Source organism: Cynoglossus semilaevis, chromosome 10 (genome assembly GCF_000523025.1).
Source record: "Cynoglossus semilaevis isolate Cse_v1.0 chromosome 10, Cse_v1.0, whole genome shotgun sequence".
NCBI classification, from domain to species: Eukaryota; Metazoa; Chordata; class Actinopteri; order Pleuronectiformes; family Cynoglossidae; genus Cynoglossus; species Cynoglossus semilaevis.
Genome location: NC_024316.1, coordinates 8,783,676 through 8,805,424, shown reverse-complemented (window position 1 = coordinate 8,805,424; position 21,749 = coordinate 8,783,676). Strand labels below are relative to the sequence as shown.

The 21,749-nt window shown below is 39.5% G+C and overlaps 2 protein-coding genes and 1 long non-coding RNA gene across 6 annotated transcripts in view; 2 read left to right on the top strand and 1 right to left on the bottom strand.

Annotated features, from left to right (window-relative positions):
- The window catches only part of brpf3b (bromodomain and PHD finger containing, 3b), a 9,997-nt gene extending 7,693 nt beyond the window's left edge, over nucleotides 1-2,304 (top strand). For all 4 annotated transcript variants that reach the window (XM_025059187.1, XM_025059188.1, XM_025059185.1 and 1 more), the window contains exons 11-14: nucleotides 1-54; nucleotides 189-283; nucleotides 542-696; nucleotides 1,061-2,304. The exon at nucleotides 1-54 is cut by the window's left edge and continues 1 nt beyond it. In XM_025059187.1, the coding sequence (XP_024914955.1) occupies nucleotides 1-54; nucleotides 189-283; nucleotides 542-696; nucleotides 1,061-1,244 (488 nt within the window). In that variant the 3' untranslated portion in view covers nucleotides 1,245-2,304. The remainder of the gene's footprint in view (nucleotides 55-188; nucleotides 284-541; nucleotides 697-1,060) is intronic.
- Nucleotides 2,305-2,813: 509 nt separating this feature from the next.
- Nucleotides 2,814-8,144, top strand: LOC112487586 (uncharacterized). The gene is made up of 3 exons (XR_003050802.1): nucleotides 2,814-3,802; nucleotides 4,167-4,253; nucleotides 8,022-8,144. It is a non-coding gene; the product is annotated as an uncharacterized LOC112487586 (long non-coding RNA).
- tmem240a (transmembrane protein 240a) overlaps nucleotides 7,041-21,749 on the bottom strand; it is a 16,042-nt gene continuing 1,333 nt past the window's right edge. The window contains exons 2-4 of the mRNA XM_008318600.3: nucleotides 21,485-21,591; nucleotides 16,117-16,325; nucleotides 7,041-8,367 (exon numbers count right to left, since the gene is read on the bottom strand). Coding sequence (XP_008316822.1) covers nucleotides 8,213-8,367; nucleotides 16,117-16,325; nucleotides 21,485-21,591 — 471 coding nt within the window. The 3' untranslated portion in view covers nucleotides 7,041-8,212. The remainder of the gene's footprint in view (nucleotides 8,368-16,116; nucleotides 16,326-21,484; nucleotides 21,592-21,749) is intronic.

The window sequence follows — 21,749 nt, the reverse complement described above, 5'->3', positions numbered from 1 at the left end:
CTCTGTCCAAAGTGCCCTACACAGAGATAGTCAATGGAGACTCCGATTACACTGGTGTTTTTTTGCTTTCTTAATAGCTCTACTTATCCTTTATCAATTAAACTCTATCTGTTGGTTCATTTGTCAAAACACTTTTTCTGACTGTATTTTCACCACTGAATTTTTTTGATGTCTGTGCTGATTTTCAGGGAATTGCAGCCAAACTTCAGAGGATGAGACGGAGCTGGAGCCTCTGGATCTGGTGTGGGCCAAGAGTCGAGGATATCCTTCCTATCCTGCTCTGGTAATTTCTTAATTCATTAAATTGAAAGTATGGACTCTTTTTTTTTTTTAAACCAAACCATAGTTTTAGAGCTGATGATAAAATGAAAAGACTTTAGAGGGTTATTTTCAAATTGACAGAAACTCCATCCAAATTACTATGATACACTTTTGGCAGTTTATAGATCATATTGTATTTATAATTATAAATATATATTCTAATCTAAATTCTAAAATGATTTAGAAGTTGACATTGTCTGAATTTTTTTTTTCTCCACAGATCATTGACCCAGAGATGCCTGAGGAGGGCATGCTGCACAACGGGGTTCCCATCCCTGTCCCACCAAAAGACGTTCTCCATCTGGGGGAGCAGAGACAGGAGGAGACCAATGAGAGACTCTACCTGGTGCTTTTCTTTGACAACAAGAGAACATGGTGAGCTATAGATTTGTTCTTCACCATTGCTGCACTCGTCCTTCCAAGCAGATTCTGAAAGCTTCCATGGACCTGATCCCAACCTCCCCAACCCCTCATTCTTCTAGAATTCCAACTTGTAAACACTTGACTTAACCCTTGGTTGTGTTTCTTCCTTGTTAGTATGGTTTAAAAGTGCATCACCCTCTAAGTTCAGTGGGTGTAACGACAACAATCAAACCAAATACCTTTTTCCACGTCAAACGGAAAAACTCTGTACACAGGGCTGGCTCAGTTTTAATCCTGTACTGGTGCCTGCTGACATACAAAACTGTCCATGTTAAATGGCTTCAACACTCTGGTCCTTCTGTCTTTGCTCTTGCAGGCAGTGGCTCCCACGTGACAAGGTGACACCTCTGGGCATAGACGACACAGACGACAAACTGCGTATAATGGAGGGGCGCAAGGCCAGCATCCGCAAGTCTGTCCAGGTGGCCTACGACCGCGCCATGATCCATCAGAGCAGAGTCAGCCATAGTCAAGGCTTTGTGGCCTCTAATTACCTGTAGAGGGCGACGTCTGACAGAGTGGGCCGCTCCTCATTTTACATTGGTCTTCAAGAAGCAGCAGGTGCTTTGGATTTCTACTGAGATATATGTGTTTTCACACTGTGGTGTGATGATTTTGTCACTGCAGCACAGTCTGTACAGTGGACTGTGGTTCTTTACAAAACCACTATGGAGTGACACATGGTGATCATGGCCTTTCTGTGGTGAAGGATCCTCCTTCAAGGTTCCCTCAGGCTCTACTGTTGTGGTCAGAGCTCCTTATATTTCTCCACCTGGACATTTGGAGACAATGTTTGAATTAAAATGGAGAAAAAAGTCTCTATTTTGTTTAAAGCTACTGCCAAGGAATCAAATCAGAAAAAGATCTGACATATTTATACCACAGAATACGAATGAATGGATCACTGCCATCATTTTTTATACAATAGCTTTTTACATTTTAAACTTTTAGACTCTTGTATATTATAAAGGCACACCTTGTGTACATATGTTTGCGTTATTATCAAACCCCAATTTTAAGTTAATGTTGTTTTGAAAAGAAATGCGTATTTCAATCAAGCCACCAGGGGGATATGAGGCTGTGTATATTTTTAGAGATAAAATATTTCCTGACTTGCTGCAATTCACTTTTAGATTGAATTTAATGTAATTTCACTGTGTTGTGCGTGTGTGTGTTTTCTATACATTTAGAGCACACAAACACAATGAACTGTTCTTATATTTGAATTCTCTTTTTTGATACAGAGAGAAATAATTTATTTATGGAAGACAGAACTATAGAAATAAAGCTATATTGGTTAAAATAGAAAAAAATAACTTTTATTTAAAACAAATGGAGTGATGTTTAAAAACAAATAACAGAGCCAAAAATACAGAATCATTCACGATTGATTTTAATGTTGACAAAACTCTAGACCGTTGTCCATGACATCAACTCAGAGGACATTATTTATTGTCCAGACTCATTTTATCAATTGGACAAACTACACCTTTATAAGCTTTGTATGACATGCATATTTTACCTGCTCAAATATTTTGTCTGAACTGATGTTTCCTTATTTTTTTGGAAATAAATGCTGTGTTAAAAACACACCATACCTTAATAATTCTCTCTTCACTTTAACCTGTAAGTAGTTATTACTGTAGAAGTTCACACTAATGGCTTTTAAATAAAAAGTTTTTAAAAATAAAAGGCCTCTCAAAAATGAATAAAAATGCATTAATTCACCTTAAAATATGTGGCAATGTCCTTTAATATAGTTAAAATTCAGAAAACAAATATATTTTCGGACGTCATCCATTGATCACAATAACATTATACTAATGAGATCCTGGAAAAGCATTGAAAAATAAAGGTTTCTCAAAAAAGAATAAAAAATAATTTGCCTTTAAATACATATTAATGTCCTTTTACATGGATTCAATTCAGAGATTTATTAATGTAGCATTTTAAATTTAGAATTTTACAATATCTAACTGAGAATGACATACTACATTAGGATTTTGCTGACAAATTTCCAAAAATAAATTTTAAAATAATTCTCAAAATGCTCTATGATGAAACACGTACACAAAATAACATTTAAAAAAAATATGCTAAATAAATATAAATATAAATAAATAAATATGAGAAATATGCTGAAAAGATACCATTTTGAATTTAATTAGGAATTTTTCCCCTCCTTTTCAGTCAGATCTGATTTGTCATGTTCATCAACCTGGTCTCCTGCTCTAAGAGCCTCTTCCTCCTCCAGGAACTCCTCCTCCTCAATATATAAAAATCAAAATATAAAACAATTGTTGTTGTTCTTATGTACTTATGATATATTCAATAGCTGTTTGAATATAGAGTATATAGAATATAGAGAATATATAAAAAAGTCCACTATATTATGGTATGAAATGATAAGTTATTATTATTATGAAACAACTCCCCCATGTTCCTTAATGCTTAGAATGCATGATTTTCCTTTAATAGGGCACATCCACTCTCTCCTATCTGATTGGTTGGTTCACCTTTACCATTCATTTTTCTTCTTCTTAACTGGAGGCCTGCCTTCTTAACATGGCTAAGTGAACGGAGAGTTCTGATCTGGGGAAGGTGACCTAGTTATGACGAGCTGAGATCTGAGCCAGATTTGAATCCAACCATGAATTATTACAACCAGAGGAGAGCGCCCATTTCATATTTCTTGACAGTAAGAGCAATGAAGCTTCAGACAAACGAGTTGCTGCTTCGTCTAGTGTTTCTTGGCCATTTTTGGAAACATTTGCACACATTTGATGTGATCAGTATTTGCAGCATAATTCAGTATAACAGTTGCTGGGTTTTTTCTATAGCTGCACTGACAATAGTGTGCAGTGATCGTGTGTATCTACTCATTGACAAACTAATGAGCCCGCACTGTCACCTGGGGTCGTGCAGGACGCTTGTGATTGGATAACGAGGCGCAGTCGTGGCCGTTAAAAGTGGAAAGAACTGGAAATACAGCCCTGTGGCAGTTGCAAAATGGTGATGTGTGAAGGCACAGTGAAAAAAGTTTGCTGTTATTACAACGGTATGTATTTCCATCGCTGGTTCTTTTCACTGGTGAAGGAGCAGTATTCTGCCGGGCGTGTTGTGTTGTGTTGTGCGAATAGCAATGTAATTGCATTTACTTTATTTGTCTTTGCAGAAGTGATAGAGCAGGAGAAAGAGGAGGACATGGGGGTGTGGACTTTGTCCAAATAAAGGATTTTTATTTGTTACTTGAATGTGAAGTTTTTACTAGTACAAGTAGTGGCACAAAGCAAATGAGTGGTTTGCTTAAGTAGATGGTAGTGGTTAATTGAAATGTTTTGTAAAATGCTAGTGCTAAACACATGGTGTAGTCATCTGAGAGCATTTGTATGAAATGTTGTCTTTATTTCATCTTATTTCAGGCCAAAAGAAGAGGTTTAACCAAGTTCCACTCCTGATGATGGGACCTTTGTTGAATCCTGTGAGCACATGTTGACAGAAGTAGTGTTGTGAGTATGTATGAGTATGCATATCTTTAGCTAAAGTGTCAAAATAAAGCTAAGAGTTACTGTTGTAATTTAACATGTATTGTTTTTAAATGTGTATCTATGGACTTTGTGATTGAATGAAGTTCTGCTCTAAAACACAACTAAACGTTTGTTGTTACATACAGTGCAGCAAAAATAAAAATAAAACTCGGTGCTCGATTATAAGCCCCGCCCCAAAGTATAACGTCACAACAGTCCAGCAAATAAAAATGAAAACGACATTCGCCGCCGTGCTTAGGCCAAAACACAGGTCGGCTTTTCTGTTTGTAGGTATTACTACAACTGTGACTTCGATGCGAGTGTAACAATTTGTACAGATTGCATGACGCTGTTGTTCTCAGTTTTGTCCACCAAGTGTCACTGTAAACCTTCTAGGTAATGCAATTTCACTCCGTTTCATAGGACCTGCAAGTGGAAAGCAGGCGTAATCAGTGACGTCACTTTGTCAAAAACAGTGGGGCGAGTAAACTTCACATTGTCAGACATTTAATGGAGAAAGTAATAAAAATCACCAAGACAGCAGTTTCACATTGCTAAGTGCAGAATTTTTGTTTTCAAAACTATTTGGCCACGACAAGCAGCAATCTTTAATTTTAATTTGTATCCTTTGAGTCTGAGTTAAAAAAAAGGGGTTTACTTTAACAGTTATCCTTTATTAGATATTGGCCAGTATGTCTTTGGTCCTGTCTTCTGTATGTTTCAATATTGAAACATGTACAACACCTTTAGGATCCTAAAAGCTCTGGATTCTTTTTTTTTTTTTTTTTTTTTTTTTTGTTTTTTTTGTATAGTAGAATATTAGAAGGATACTGTAGTTTTATGAAGAAACTAAATATTTATAGCTGTTCATCTGGTCAGACTATTTCCTGCCATGCAGCATTTCTACAGCACAAATGAAGGGGATTATATCATGAAGGGCTTATGACCATCACTGTGGTGACCCCCAGATGAGGGAGAAATGGAAAGAGAAGACATGTTATTGTCAAACATTTCCTAGATCTGTGACTAAATCTAGGATGAAGTTTTAATATGAAGTGGATGTACTTCAGCTTTCGCCAGGTAGAACAAGAGAAAGCAGATGAGGGAAATGATCACCTGAAGGCTGCTGAACACTGAAAACTGTTTCAAATCTTTTAAGGTAAAGGAGGGAAGAAATGTCCTTATCCCTTGCCCCTAATCCTCAGAATAACTGGCATGCTATCTTCTACAATCTGCCTCAGCTGTGAGAGGCTGTTAAACAAAACTCCCAGAGGGCAGCAGTGAATGTAGCTGCCACGGCGGAGGCAGTCAGGGTGATAATTGTGTTTTACTCCTGGCAGGACAGCAGGAGCAGTGTTTAGGGAAGGAATTATGGGCTTCGTCACTGGTTGGGAAAAGCTGACTGCAATGGTGAACCCGTGCCTTGTTATTCTTTGTCACACTTGAAGCACATGAGAAGATCTGGTGTCTTGACTTGATATAGTGTACACTGTGTTCCTGCATGTGTGTATGCTGCCTCCCCCGCACGTCTTACACGTCTCTGGATTGAATGTGTTGGCAGCAGGAGGACTGTGTTACAGCGGGGATGCCATAGTAGTGTATTGGCAGTGGCTCAATGTTCGTGATGTCTGTGGGACCACCAGGTTACCTGTACCAGTCAAGGACATATTGAACTAGCATTTTCTATAATAAATTTGCCAGAATTGTTAAAAATAGAATGACTACTTTTTGGGGGGATTCTTTTCCATATAACTCTACAGAGATTATATTATATTTAAAATCCGAATCCCTTTTTTCTTATCTTTTTCTCTTTGTTCTATTCTACCACAGCCTTTTACATCTCTCTTTGCCATCTGGACAGATGGGCTGTTGCACTCATACGCACAAAGGTCTTTAACTGGGCCAACACCAGCTTTCTTTGAATTGATAAATTAATTATTACTGAAATGTCTGTCGGCTGTTATATATTGACTTTAAGAGATTAACAATGATGGGCAGGTTTCACACAATGTAGATTCAAAGAGTAGGAATGTTTTCAAATATTAAGGTCATACTTAGAGTATGTTGGTGATTATTCCAATACTCAAAATGAAATGGATGCTGTGCTACTGATTCACTACAGTTGAGCATCTTTGAGAACCACAGAAATCTTCCTGCTGCATTCCTCGACTGCACCTGGTAGCAGAGCAACAAGCTGTCTTACATTATTCACTGTGTGTGGCAGAGCCTGAAAAGGTCATCACTATGACTGAAAAGGTCACTTTCCAGGTCTTAGTAATCTCATTTTCTTACCTCAGGTTCAAGCTGGCATTTGAAAAAAAAAAGCAGCTGTCTCGATGGTCTACTAAAGACTACACTGAGTGGAGGGTTAACAGGCTAAACAAGTCAAGTCAAGTCAAACCTGATAGTTACTGAGGAAGTCACTTACCATATATGGAAACTGTAGTTCCTTAATCTAAGAATTCAACTTCCCTTGGTTCAACACTCCTGGTTCCACTAGAACAACAGGGGACTCACTGCTTTGTAATGTTGTAAAAACATAACAAAGGCATGTTTTTTTTCTCGTTAACAGACTGGCGTTGGTGTTTTTTGTCATTTGTGGTTTAAAGTACAGTAACTGATCATTGGTCTGGATTTCTTTTCTGTTAACTTCAGACTGAGGAGTTAGGTTGTTCCCTTCCCTGTGTCAACTGGATCAAACCTTAGCCTTACAGCAACACACCGTATGAACCTCACATGACGGAAAATGACACAACCAAACATCAGAGGTCACTGTTGTGCTTCAATGGCACTTTTAATAAAACAGACATTTCATCCTCACAACAGCAATGTCTGGACAGAGAGGGCGAGGGGGGGCCGGGTGAGGGTTCCCTCTGCTGATAGGCTGGTTGGCTCCTGATGAGTGAGAGGGAATTGGACAAAGAAAATTGAACTGTGCTGCTGAGCTCAGTGTGGGTAAAGACGGGGCATCTGTGTGTGTGCCTGTGTGTGTACGTGTACGTGTGTATGTTGTACTGACTCATCTTGGCTGGCGTTCATTTCTCTCTCTCTTTCTTGTGTGTCTTCTATAGCGTGATAATGCAGCGTAGAGAACCCTGACCACAACTGTACACGCTCCCCTCACTCCTCACATATTTACAGAAAAAATAAATACATTCAGGTAATTCACTAAGTAACAAAGCTAATTAATCTGTGTTTTAGCAGAAATCACATGGTTTCACATCCAGTTTTTGCAGACAGACTCATCCTCCTGTCTTGCGTCTATAATCTCTGCCCACTCACTCCATCATTAGTTTCCCTATTGATCATGCCCTAGTCAACCCCCCTCCCCCCACACACCCCTCCACCCTCAAACACTGTCCAATCTCATTTGCCCATTATTTATAACTATGTACAGAAGCAGCGATCTAACTATCACAAAAACCCACCTGTCCTCTGAGACTCAGTCACCCCGTCCCCACCCCAACAAAGTCCCTCTCCCACCCAGTCAGAGAAAAATATCAGGACACCTATCTTGCCACCCGGTTCCATACACAGCCCACATCTTACCCTGTTCTAAAAGAGCATGCCAAGTTTAACAATGAACACAGAAAATGTCTCTATACAGAAAACACCCTTAAAAATGTTTTTTTTTTTCCCTCCGTCATTCTCCCACAATGCTGGACATGGACAAAAGACAAGATTTCAGTAGCAACAAATACTCATCATCATCATCTTGCTCCATTTTGCTTTTTGTTTCTCATTTTTTAGTGCTCCAGGTTTTTGTCGTGAGAAAGGCCTGTCATGGGGGAGGTTCAGAGGGCCGAGATATGAAGAGAAGAAGGGCAGTTTCCAGGACGTCTGAGGCAATCGTTGGCCTTTTTAGGAAGATAAGAAAAGCCAAAGGACAATGTGTTTTTTGTGAAAGGGGATTTTTTTTTCTTTATTTTAGTTTTTTAGAGTCAGAGGTGGCGGGGACTTGGGTGGCCATTGTGGTAGAGCTTCTGCTTGATGTGGACCATGTTGCCACTGGAGTCCTCCAGTTGTCGGAGCTGGGCTCGGCGACGTAGGTCTCGTAGGTTGCAGAACTGGGGGAGCCATGACCAGGACGGGGTATCTGGAGGAAAGGGAGGAGATGAGGTTCCAGGTTTAAAGTAGAATTATTGGAAAAAATGTTTTAGAAACGGAAGGCAACATCAATCTGGTCTCAAATCAAACATCCACTATTACGTTTTGTCAATTAGAAAACCCACATCCAAAGGTCACGACAAAAATACGCAGATCCAAAAAGTTCACAATAAAGCTGTAAGTGCCAACAATCTATTAGTTTGTTTTAGTTTTAGTTTAGTTTAGTTTTTCTGAAACTTTTCAATAGGATCAAAACCTCAACTCCACCTCAACGTCATTGAATCTAATGTACGTAGAAAATGGTCAAAGGCTTGATTTTGTATTTTATTTTTGGACGACCTTTAGCAATCTCTGGGTATACTAGTTATTTTATGGCTACTGTCTTAGCCAATGATTTTTGACTACCAATTAATGTACTCCATTTGTAATCGTGCACAAATTTGATTGTCTAGCATCCAATCAACAACACCAATTTCTTTTTTTTAAGAAAAAAGAAAATTGGGTTTGGTTAATGCTACGGACACCAGGCAAGAGAGAAATGATTCGAATTTTGGAGTAAAAGTAAAAAAGGAGTAAAAGACATATTAATATATGTATTACATTAAATGGTGGGCAGGAGTCTGTTTTTTAGGTTTATGCTCCACATGCAGACCACTGACAAAAAAAAAAGATTAGTGTTGGCGACACCAGGTTTGTCATGGCTGCTAAATATTTAACTGTGCTTCCTCCAGGATGAGAACTAATGTCTCAATTGTATCATGTGATCACATTCCAAGGAGCAAGACAAATAACACAAGCAAAAAAAATAAATACACAGGCTTTAAAACCACGAACCTCAGACCCATTGTAAAAAGCCTGAGTCTGTCTGAACACAAAATTCATGAATGTGTGTTTTACAACGTGAACAGCGGAGCAACCATTCATGTTAGTCAGGTTATAAACCCGGGCCATGACCAGGTCCACAGAGACGGGAACACATGAAGGTGGAAACAACCAGAGACAGTAAAATCCGGAGCCAGTGCTCCTGCTGGAGGATGGGAGTGTGGAGTAATGTGCTGGAGCCGGGAGGATGGGGTGAGGTGTTGGGTGGAGGGGTGGAGAGGTGAGGAGAGACAGAAGGAAGGAAGGAAAGAAGAGTTATTTATAGCTGTGAGTGAGTATGTTGTCCACAAGGACTGCTCTGAAGGGTATCCAAAGGAAGAGGGGCAACAAAGGCATCGGAATAAAAGGTGGGAGTCAGGGGGGAGGGACAGGACAGGTCACGGGTGACAGAGACACAGGTTTTTCCCTTGCGTGAAGAAGAACAGAAGAGATTAACCATCAGCAATAACTCTAGATATCTTCTTCTTTTTTTTTACATTTTTGAAACATTTTTTAAATTTGTGTTGTTCTTTTCCATGCGTTTCTATGAAAGGAGATTTGGTTTGGAGAAGTTGCAGCAGGAAGCGCTTTAGAGGAAATGGCCAGGAGGAGATTCAATAAGTGAGAGAGGGAGCGCTGGAGATGAAATTAGAAGGGAAAAATAAGCAACGAGAAGTTGAATTCAGTTTGTGTGTGTGTGTGTGTGTGTTTGCATTTCCTCACTTGCCATTCCAGCTGCTTTCTCATTCTATTTATAGATCTACTGAGAGAGAAAGACAAGAGAGAGAAGGAGAGAAAGAAAAGAGTGTGTGTGTGTTTGTGTGTGCGCGCAAATGGGGGGTGGGGATGTGACAGCATCTCCATCCTGCACCCCCAACTCACTTGCGCACACACACACATACAGCACTTTCTCTCTCTCTCTCTCTTTCTTACTATCTCCTGTGTCAGCCTCACCTTCACTGCTCATCCCAGGAAGGCCGTACCAGTATGACCTACGTCACAGACCACATACGCACAGCCATGCACACTCACACCCCTAGACACAAAGACTCAAAGAGCAAATGGGGAAATTCTCTGTCTCTTTGCAGTACAATTGAGAAAAACCTATATTCATCCTCTTGCTGCTGCTGCTGCTGCTGCTGCTGCTGTTGCTGCTGCTGCTGCTGATACACATTAATGCTCCCCCTCTCTGGGTTTCTCTCCTGATGATGTATTTCATGCTGTTGTGTACTGCACTGTAGAAAATTGCACAGCACTGTTTCACTGTTTGCTGCAAAACCTTTCACACCTCTGTTCACAGTAAATTCCTGTAACTATCAAAAAGTGGTTTTATCCAAGGACAAAAAAAAAGAAAAAGCAAAACAAGAATTTTTTAAACATTACATCACCATTATATTTTTCATTCCCCAACAACAATATCAGTGCGGTTGATAATTGCATGATATTTTCTATCCTTGCCTCAAGAGCTTTTCTGTGACAATGCAAGTATTCAGGTCACATATCGCCTACTTTAGCTTTACTGTTAAAACTGGGGATCCAGGCCACCTCAATAAGACAGGCTGAGAGCGCACTCTGTATCCAGCCTGAGTCTCTCCTAAATCCTGTTTTGAAAAAGATGTGCTTGGTGTACGCAGTTTCACTGAAAAGATGAATCCCAGCTGGGTCAAGGAGTCTGTGTGAGAGACTGTAATTCACCGTGTTGACATAATGGAATTGGTGAATATGCTTTTAATAGTAAATCACTGGTTTTAGTGTCATTGTGTTTTCATCCGACTTGTGTCTGCAACAAACTCACGAGCCAGATATTATCTGTGAATAGTTGTTCTATTGGCTTCTATTTCATCTACAGTATTTGTATTTGTAAGGTGACGTGCGCTCTTTATTAATCAGGAGTCCTATTGGATGTTGCCCATGTCAGTGTAACCTCTGGTAAATATCTGAGTGACCTCATAACCTCTAAATACCAGGAGAATCTGGAGAGGATCAGAGCCAGCCAATGAGTGCCCTTCATCTTGCCTGTCTAATACAGGCTCCGCCCTCCACCAAAAAAATGAATCCATCATCTTATATTTTGACAAAATCCAAAATGGAACATTTAAAAGGTGTGATATAGAACACCGAACATATGCAGGTTTTCACAGGCTCTTTAGTGAGCCTGTGAAAACCAGTGTGTGTGTGTGTGTGTGTGTGTGTGCACTGTTGAAATCTTCAATTAGCTTTATGTAGACATACATCACCTCCGTCTGTGAAGGTCAATACCAGCGGTCACATTGTTGGTTTGTACCAACTGCGTGTATCCTCGTCTCTTTTTCAGTTTGGCATTTAAACAGATTAGTATCTGTTAATCAATATCTCTGACAGCCTAACATAAGGTCATAACTAACACCATAAACAATGCAGGTGAATAAGCACCTATCATGTGGCGTTCCCATTATATCCTGGTGTGAAGCAGCATGTCCATAGAACTCCCATCTTATCTTCTTATCTTATCCTATCTTCTATCTACCATGGCCATATGCAGCAGCCTTATAACGCTGAGGATATTAGTATCAAACCATCACAAGCATATTAGATTATTAAGAACTTCTGTATGTGATCTCTGGCCACAGTGGGTCCCAAAATCTGATGGGGAGGGCGGGGGCGGCGGATCAAGGGCAGCTAGATGCAAACCATAAATAGTAGTAAACCATAAATAGTAGTAAACAAAGTCTAAATACTGCTTTGGTAAGACCACACGTTTTATTCACTTTTCAACAATTGGAGAGATTTGGGAAATGTTGCCTCTAAGTGAGAAGATGATTTAAACAATTAAAATATTCAACAAATATCATGTAGTGGTTAACACGCCTGCCTTGCAAGCAGAGAGCAGAGAGTCCGGGGTTTGATTCCTAGAGGAACCACATACTGTATCCACTGATAGTAGCAACTGAACTAAATGTTAGCATGACAATTAATTTGCTATAAGAAAGACCTACAGTATATTCCTATATAGTTGAATTTTCTTGCCACAGGTTCAGTATCTAAGTTAGCTGTGGTAACTGGGTCAGCACGTCACCCTGGCTCCCAGTCTTCACTGCTCTGTTGAGCTCTGGAGCTTTGTGCATGGCTTGTCTTTCACACATGCGTCTTCTCCACATTTATTTCTACAGATCAAAGTGAGCCTAATGGCTGGTGTACACTGTACCAATTTGGGGAAATCTAGACAAACGGTGGTGACAAAAATGTAGGATGACACTATTTACCATATTAGCCACAATACTGAGCTGGACAACCTGCAGAACAATAACGATCGATGGTTGAATGATCAGACTACAATAACAATAACCTGAGTTGTGCAGTGGACCCAAACTTTGAAGTACAATAACGCCTTTATGCTACATCTGGGCTAGCTGTACTCCATGTGTTTAAGCCGATTGGTAACAAAGAAGGTAAAGTGATAGTAACAGTATATTTTCGTCCTTTCAACGAACTTAATGTAGCAGTTTTCTTTTTTCTGCCAACACCAAGCTGCAGTTTAGCCAAGATGCAGAGGTAGCACAAAATGAAAGAATGTCTTGGTGCAGAGCTGGACCAACGTGAACCTGGAAAGTATTAATGGTTTTGTCCACTCCTGCCATCTTCACATTTTTTCCTGAAACCCACTTATGGGTCAACGGCCCACCTTCAGGTGCAAACGCTGTTCATTTTGCAGTTGCTGACACAGGTGAGGACTCCTGTCGTAGCCTGTGATTGGCTGGGTGTCAGCATTGTGCAGTTTGAGTCCATTACTATTAATCTCCTTGCCAAATTTATTAGATTTATGTTGCCCGGTGTATATGTGATCTAAGAAGACTGCTGATATCGCATAGACGGTTGGGTTTTTAAGGCGTTTCTGTTGGCATAAGGCAGGTGCATAATAAGGAAGAAGAGACAAAAAAATAAGAGTGAAAACTAAATTTAATTTGTTATTGTCCGAAGCCACGGCAGCAGCAGTCTAGCTACAGAACTTGGTTTGAATTTCTCTGTTGGTCGACTAATGAAAGAGCTCACAAAGAGCTCTTATCGTCATCACATAAAATCATTCATGTCCATATTTTAGGCCATGACTGGAGTGCTATAGGTTTGATAGTTGGCCCTAAAAGAATCTGTACAACAGAATGAACAGCTCAGACTGTTTTGATCTGCTTTTACAGACCCCAACCTCTTGGAGAGTATCCATGATTTATTTAACTGAGGTGTATTACTAATTGGAGAGTTTTTAGTCTTGAACTTCTTGCTCTGGTGAAGGGTGTTTTATTTTTTTATTTTATTTCCTTAAGGCCTGATTGCGGTGTTGTGCATGTGACCATCAGCATCACCAAGTATTGACATACTACAGTATATTTAAGACATTTGTTTGAAGGTAATCACGATGTTTGAAAGAAGTAGCCAAATCACTCATCTTAATACGTCGGGAAATTTCAGAGGAGATTAAAAAAATTATAATCAATTTCAAGTGAGCCTCACTGCTGCTGGTGGGGATTCTATTTCAGTCAGAACACTGTTGATGTGTAGCCTAGTCTCCTAGTAGGGCCAAAATTCTTTATTTTAATGCAGGTGTTTTCACAAACAGTCAGATGCCACTGGTAATAAGTTATATGTCGTTTTGGTTTGTGGTGTCATACTACAAGTATGAAAAGTCACGATTAGCAGCAGAGTTTCATTGGTCTGGGTGAGTAGTTGGAGCTGCAGGTCCACACTTTTTCATTGCTTCACCTCACAGTCGCCACAGTCTGGCCTCTGATGACGTCACCGGTGCAAGACGTCAGCCACGAGACGGCGTCGTCCATCTTATTTACAATCTGACTAATACAGAAAACACCTGGCAGGTCACAGCACAAGACGGATGGCTTTCAGCTGCTGCCTTTTTCAGAGGTCACCAGAGTGGCAAATCCGCAAATATTTTTTTTTTTCTTCTCGTTTGCTGGATGCCCCCACTCATACAAATCTCTTAATTTAACCTGGTTTAGAACAGGTATTCAGGACTAGCAGGCTGTGGTCTTCTATGGTTGAATCGAATTAGCAACCTGGGGTTGCACAGGGACACACTGGCATGTAACCTCAGTTCAACCCCTGGCTCCCTGGTTTGGTTTTTTTGCATCATTGTTGACATTATAATATATTAATGTAACATGTAATTGATGTGAATAAAGATGCTACAGGTTTCAGTGTGTGTTGATATACAGTCCTTGTATTTGAAACGTTTAATTGCTTTGTCATTTGAAAGCCTTCTTGCAGCTGAGGGCCGTCACAGGCCACTCACTATAGCGATTGACAATTTGGTCCTTTCCTCTGGCTGGCTCTGTCATCAAGGTTGTTGGTTTATGCATTGTTTACATTTGATCCTGAACGTGTTCCGCCTCACCCAGCACAAAATTGGGACATCTGTCTCCTCTTGTCTTGTCTTATGGTCACGTAAAGAATGGATGATATGCAACATGACCCTTCAGACTGAGGTCACTCAGTGTGCAGTGCTACTGTGCTCAGTGTAGTACTGATGAGTCAAAGAAATTATTATTTTTCTATATGACATAGAACCATGTGGACCATTTAATCTAACTTTATCTAGTGACTTTTTCTAACGACTGAACCCTCAGAAAGTCAGAATGTGCTCGAACTTTTCTGTTACTGATTCTATCCCAGACTTTAAGGCCGCGTTTCCTCAACTCAACATGCTTAACTTCACCTTTTTCGTTTTTATCTTGGACTTTAAGTCTTACCCTTGGTGACTCTAATCTACCCTTTCTTTGGTGGCTTACACTAACAAGCATGCCCTTGGACTCTCGTTCACTTCTCATACTAAGAAGTAGACTCCAACAGTGAATGACAACGAAACGCTATATTACTTGGGACACACAGACAGACGTCACCATTCCTGATGTCCAACTGTGGTGCTAGTTCATGTACAAGCTGAGTGTCCAAATACCAAATATTTTAAAATTTAATATGCAGAGTACAGGCAATAGTTGAAATTATTTTCTTCTTTGTCACATTTTTGTTGCCCTGTAATTGCAGCGGCTTTTGACAACAAAGAAGTGCACATTTGTTCTTGAGGTAATTTACATTTAAAAGGAAGACTTTGATTTAAAAAAACAACCTTTTAGTTTAGCTCACGTCTGAAACTTCACACAGTCAGAGGGGTTTATCTGTGATTCCCCAAGAAGTCACAAAGAGAAAAAAAACAGTGAGACAAGCCAAAAGTAGGACAAGCAACAAGGGAAGGTCATTTTGAACTTCACTAACTGCTGTGTAAAACCTGGCAGAGGCTTTGTTCCCCGCAGATGCATGGTGGAAACGTCCTGTTTAATTTGACATTTACACTTTTACGAGTAAGATGTATGACTGAGAATCCCATCACTCCTTTAGTCATCTATTCATCCTCTGTTCATGTTTGGCTTTGTGCATTGATGTGTATAAATCTTGAGACCTGTTTTCTGTTCCAGCAACTTCATGTGGCTTTAGGTGAATAGATTTGTACAATAATGACACTTTGGATATTATTACAGACAAAGAGAGGCTGGAAGTATACAGTAGATTACACATGTGGATTTACCAATTCCTCTATAAATGGGTCTCAAACTGCAGGCCCGGGGACCACTTCTGGCCCACAAACCTCCCACATCCAGCCTGCGTCTAGATGTTAATGATGAACTTAGCATGTTTGTAGCCCTTGTGTCTTAATAGAAACTTGCCGTTGGCTGCAACCCTTTAATGGTGCAGGAATAACTTACTGAACAGACAACGATCATAGATCTGAACTGTTTAATGACAGATCAGGCTGTTTACCGCAGATTAAAAAACACACATATAAACAAAGATCAGCTGACATTTTGTCAATGGTCAGCAGTGGTAATCTTACCGTAGTAGCGACTCGCCCTCCAGGCCCTGACGGCACAGTGTAGGACTCCGTCCAGCCACAGCAGCAGCCAACTGATGCAGAAACCCAGCAGCAGCCCTAGCATCAAGTCCATCTCCTGCTTGGTCACACTGTCACTCACAAAGTAGTTCTCTGACGAGTCCACCAATGAATGGTCCCCATCGTACGGGATTACATAGTGGACGTGATGTCTGGAGACAGACGGGAGGTGATGGTGAGGAGAGTATAAAGGGGTGACACTTCAACTGTACAGAAAACACTTAACTTCCAGTCATTCCCAAAGACTCACAAACGTCTGTTAGATCATTTTTGGCGTGCGGAATAACAGAATTGTTTTAGAATTTTTTGTACAAAGATACTTAAAATAAATGTAACCTATAATATATGAATGGTCATTTATATTAATTATTATTGTTGTAAAATAGTCCAAAACAGGGATGGAGTAAACCAAAGAAATGACCTAAGTAACTCATATATGCTGTAAACATGTGAAAAATCTAAGCACAGAATCATTTGAATTCAAAGATTTCTCCATGTCATCATTCATTTATTCGTGCACTCATTCATTCATTTGTCTTCCCCTGCTTAATGGACACTTCCCTAGACATTTAGGCATCTATTCCTGTTCCCGTTTTCCAAATATAGACCACACATTGCCAACTGTCCACCATAAGTAGTTTTAAAAAAGAACTCACACAAATATGGGGCATTTAAAGTAACACCTATATCAAGTGTCACTATATGTTTCAGAAAATTCTGATATTGGTTCAGTTACGTATCTGGCAAATTCCCCACTTTATATTTGTCCCACTTTAGGTTATTTCTAAAGCAGCAAAAACACAGAAGGGTTCCTGTTTGCCACTCACACTGGCCCCACTGGCCGCAGCACAGATCCAATGTTACGCCAGCTACTGTTCAACAAATACAGTACAAGAAGTGTGTGAGGGCTGTCAACACAAACTCCAACACTGCACACTTTAGGATATTACTCTGATGGCTTTGGACTGATGCGTGTGTTCCTGAAAGCTGTTCCCAAAATGTTCCTTATTGAGTGCTCCGGCATCTCAGCCTTGCACTTCTGAAAATTGAAGAACTTCCAGGCACCGGTTTATACAAACAACACCCACACACACAAACGTGCAGTGGCAATTTAATTTCTGTAATGCAAAATGACAGTGTATTTCATTAGATGCTTACTGTCTGTACCGTGTCAATGTTGAAGTTCATTTACCCCGCCCTGCTTTTTTTTAAATTATTATTAACATTTCCAACTGCTGCGTATCTCAACTGCTGACTGACAGGAGGTTTTGAAGATCCCAACTGAAATAATGTTTATTTTTTTGGACATAAACCGAGGACAGAGTGAGAATCATGACCAGCTGTGCACAAAGAATAAATCTCCACCTACAGAAATGCAACTTCACTAAGAGAAAAATCCACCTACACTCTTTGAATGGCAGCTGATTCCAGGGAGTGCTGAGCAGAAACACACACCGATACTAAATCTGGAGAGAAAAAAAACCCTGATCCTGCAGTTCAGCACCTTAAGTATCTTACTGAAGACGTATGGCCACATGAGGGATCAAACCTCACTATTAAAGCTCACTGACCCGAACTGTGCCTCCCCCCGAGGTCCATTAACAGTAAAACATTTCTCTCAATAAATAAAGACAAGGCTGTGAGTAAAAGTAAGACAAAACACTAGAAAATTACAGTTCAAAAAAGCTAATATTCCATCTCTCCAATCAGCAGAAAGAACATGTTTGCTCCAGGAGTGTGTAGACTTTTAAAGTACATACGATCACGCTGTTCTTTGAAAGATCTGTTCCGTTTTGACATCTTGGACAGCAGAGTGACATGTACACTGGCAAAAGTATTTTATAAATTCTTTAAAATGCTGTTGGTTGTCACATGGCTGTCTCACAGGCAGCACAGGTGAATTTAAATTCAAATACTGTGCAAGTATAAAAAAACACCAATAATTACTGTTACTGTTATCCTGAATAACCATCACTGGTTTAAAGAAATTCTAAAAAACTTTCTAACCACTACTTGACCACTGGATGCAAAATCCCACACAATGTTCCTTTAATTTACCCCTGTTTTTTGACCATCAACTCAGATTTCTGGTCATCTGTGTTGCTTCAGTGTCTCTATACAGATGATAAAGAGATAAAAGAATGATCAAATATCGCATACATTTCTTTATTTAATGACAAATAACCACGAGGTACAGATGGGATTTTTTTCCCCTTTTATCCCTCTCTCTGTTCCACCTTAATTCTGTTAAAGTGTTAACTACAGCCAGCTTCACATCAGTGAGGTGTGATTACAGTAACCTGTAACTAATAAAGGGGAGGTGGGTGGGTGAGTGGGGGGGGGCAGAGCTTTATTAGTATGTTTTATTTAAAGCACAGAGTGGCTGTGAATTAAACAACAATTATCAGGGACAAACGATCATTTCTGCATTGTTCATTTACAACCTTGCAGCACTACAGAAACAAGGATGGTCAGTGGTGCACGACTACAAAATAATCCCTTCTCTCCATACACATCGAAATCTATACAGATCAGAAGGAGCAGCGGTTCTTTTCCTACTTTTCCTCCTCATAGCACATTTTACTGCACCTATATATAAGGGATTCCTGCATTTCAACACACAGAAGTGGCCTGTTAATGCTGCTAACAACCTGCTAGGAGTCTATATCAACCCCCTCACTGCAGTATGCACACTACAGACTGCTGCTTTAGTTCCCCATGCATCTCTTTAAATTGCGCTGAGGTGAACAGTGACATCTGTCTTCATTCTGTGGCTGTGTTGCCTGTAGGAAACCAGGCTACAAAGATCCAATATCTGAACACACTATAGGGTTAAATATAATAGCTGCAAACCCTTTTTATTTGAAATCATGTTTCAGGAGTGTGCCATAGCCTCCAGTGCCACAGAGACTAACCACGGTACAACAGTTCCTGTCACAATTACTTCGACCAAAATGATAGATTCACATTCTACTCAATATTGAATATTTTTTAAACAATTCCAAAAAAAATTAAAAAGAGGAGAACTTCAAGTTGTTGCCGATCAATTACACAGGTACGAAATAAATACAAATGTCACATATAAAATATAAAGTATATACCAATCATCGGAGGGAAATAAACAAAATTGTTTTTTTTCAATGAATTGTATAATTGATGTTGATGTTTAGAAACCAGAGCAGCCAAAAGTCTTGTGGCCAAGTCTTAATGCTGCTTTCTTTGGCCCAGATATTTTGTTATTGTATCGCCTTCTCCACTTTGTCTTTCTTCAAACTTAAGTATGTGCTTCCTCACTGTTTATGTTTATGCGAACTGCCACTTTTGTTTACAGGCTTTTTAGAGAATGGTAAGAATTATTGTTTTTAATTTTTCTTTACAAACAAAACTTAGTTCTGTTCCTATTGTATAGTCCTTTTTTAAAAACCTTTTCAAAAGTGAATGTTCCTCTTTGTTGTTTTATGTTTCCAAGCTGACACTCTTCCAGCTTTTAATTATTTTAAAGAACATAATTTTCTATGTAAAAAAACAACAACGAAGATGTGTCTACTCCACATGGATTTTAAAAGTCTTTTCTAATGTATCTTATCTTCTAATCGATTGTCACCAGGTTTGTGTTATTATGTTGTATTTCTGTCTATGTCTACAGAAACAATGGGATACAAAAATGAATGACTGTGATTGGATTTGTAAATCAATCATGGGAAGCATGACTGACTGAATTATTGCCATTTATTTTAAATATTCATAACTTTATGCAATTAGAAAGAGGCATTTTTGTTTGATGAATGAGTGTACTTAGTGCACAAGTTTTCAAATAACCTCATTAAAGAAAGCAGCTATTTATTATATGACTTCTTAGTGATCAAACGTTGGGCAAGCACTGGTGTATAGTTCCACATATCCAGTAGAATAACAAGAAAATAAAAAATAAAAAACTAAACAGGGAGCTATTGTTCTTACACACACTGCACTTATACTGTTTCTTTTACAAATTTAAAAACATCCATTAATCTTAAGACATTTACCAAAAAAATAGGTAAAGATTGACAACAAAGAGAGAAAAAAGATAAACAAAAATTAAGTGAGCTTAGTATAAGGTTAGTCAGAAGATTAAAAACAGCTAAGAATTTCCAATGGATTAGTCCACAAATATGTGCCTGGCTATAAGTAAGTCATCGCATACGTTAACTAGCCAAAGATGGGGCCAACAGAGTAGAAAAATGCGTAATTATATATTAAAGTTAGCTCAGTACATGTCCACAAGTAGCATAGCCAATAGATATTGTAATTAGATGTTAGCCACAGGTTAGCTAAAAAAAGAAGAAAAAGAAAACTAGTTATGAGAAGCACAAAACCCACACTAATAACAGAGCAGTATTAGTCGTAATGTAATTGTGTTAAAGTAAGGCATGTGATAATATAACGTGTATTGGGGGGAATGAAAATAAGACACAAACAGCAAACTGGGTTAAAGTTTGACATTGCCCCTTCATTAAACTAAAATTAAACATAAATATTGCAAATAGAAGATTAAATCTAATATAAACCAAAAATAGGTAAGAAATTTAATTTCTTACCTATCTTTTCTTAAACAAAATATTTCGACCAAAAAGATTAAAAGGCAGCATAAAACACAAAATGCTAAACCTTAATGGTCAAAATAGGTAAAAGGCAGCCAACCTATTTCAAAAACCTCATAGATTGACTAAAACGTTGGGTAAGTTGCGTGTGTGGAGAGGTTCCCGGGGCCCTAATAAAACCCAGAGCCGCCCCTGCATGTATTACACACTGATAAGCAGCAGTCCGTTTCTAGAAATCCCACTGCGACCTCATATGTGTTGAGAAATTAGTCATACGTGTATGAGAGTCCGCATGTGTGGAACACACACTTGATGCTCCGGTTGTTTTTGAACGGCCATCGTAGTTCATTACTTATTTATGGCTCCGACACCTTCGCCTGCCTGTAAAAACTGTATACTGCAGAAAATCTTCACTAAAACCCTCAGTGAGAAACGGCCAATAGCCCGTGCATACATGCAGATCCTGCCCTAAACGTGCCCTCATCATTAGTCGGTGTCGAATCAGAAAAGCTCCAGTTGCTATGTGGAGGGGGAAAAGCAGAGCCACAGACATCGCAGAGGCTTCACACCGACACAAATCTTCCAGGCCTCTTCTCCAGCAATTAAGAATTGACGGTGTAGAGAGGAGGAAAACACACACACGCGTACACACTCGCCCTCACGTCAACACACACACAAACGCAACAACAGCATGTTGATCCTAATGATCGTAGGAAGATGGTGGCATTTACCTCCCACAGTTGCAGTGACAGACGCGGTCCTCCCCTCTGAGATGCGGTAAGATGTAGTTGTGAAAGCGATCCAGTAGTGCGTTCATGTCCATTAAACAGGCTATCGCCTGCAAAGAATCATGCCAGTCAGCTGGGACATGTCAGGCAGTAGGCTCTAGGCTAGAATCCCTACAGACACCTCTTTTTTTTACTATCATTAAGACAAATAACAACAGAAAGAAGGAGGGTGTAAAAAAAAGGACAGAAAACATCCTTGGTGTGTATC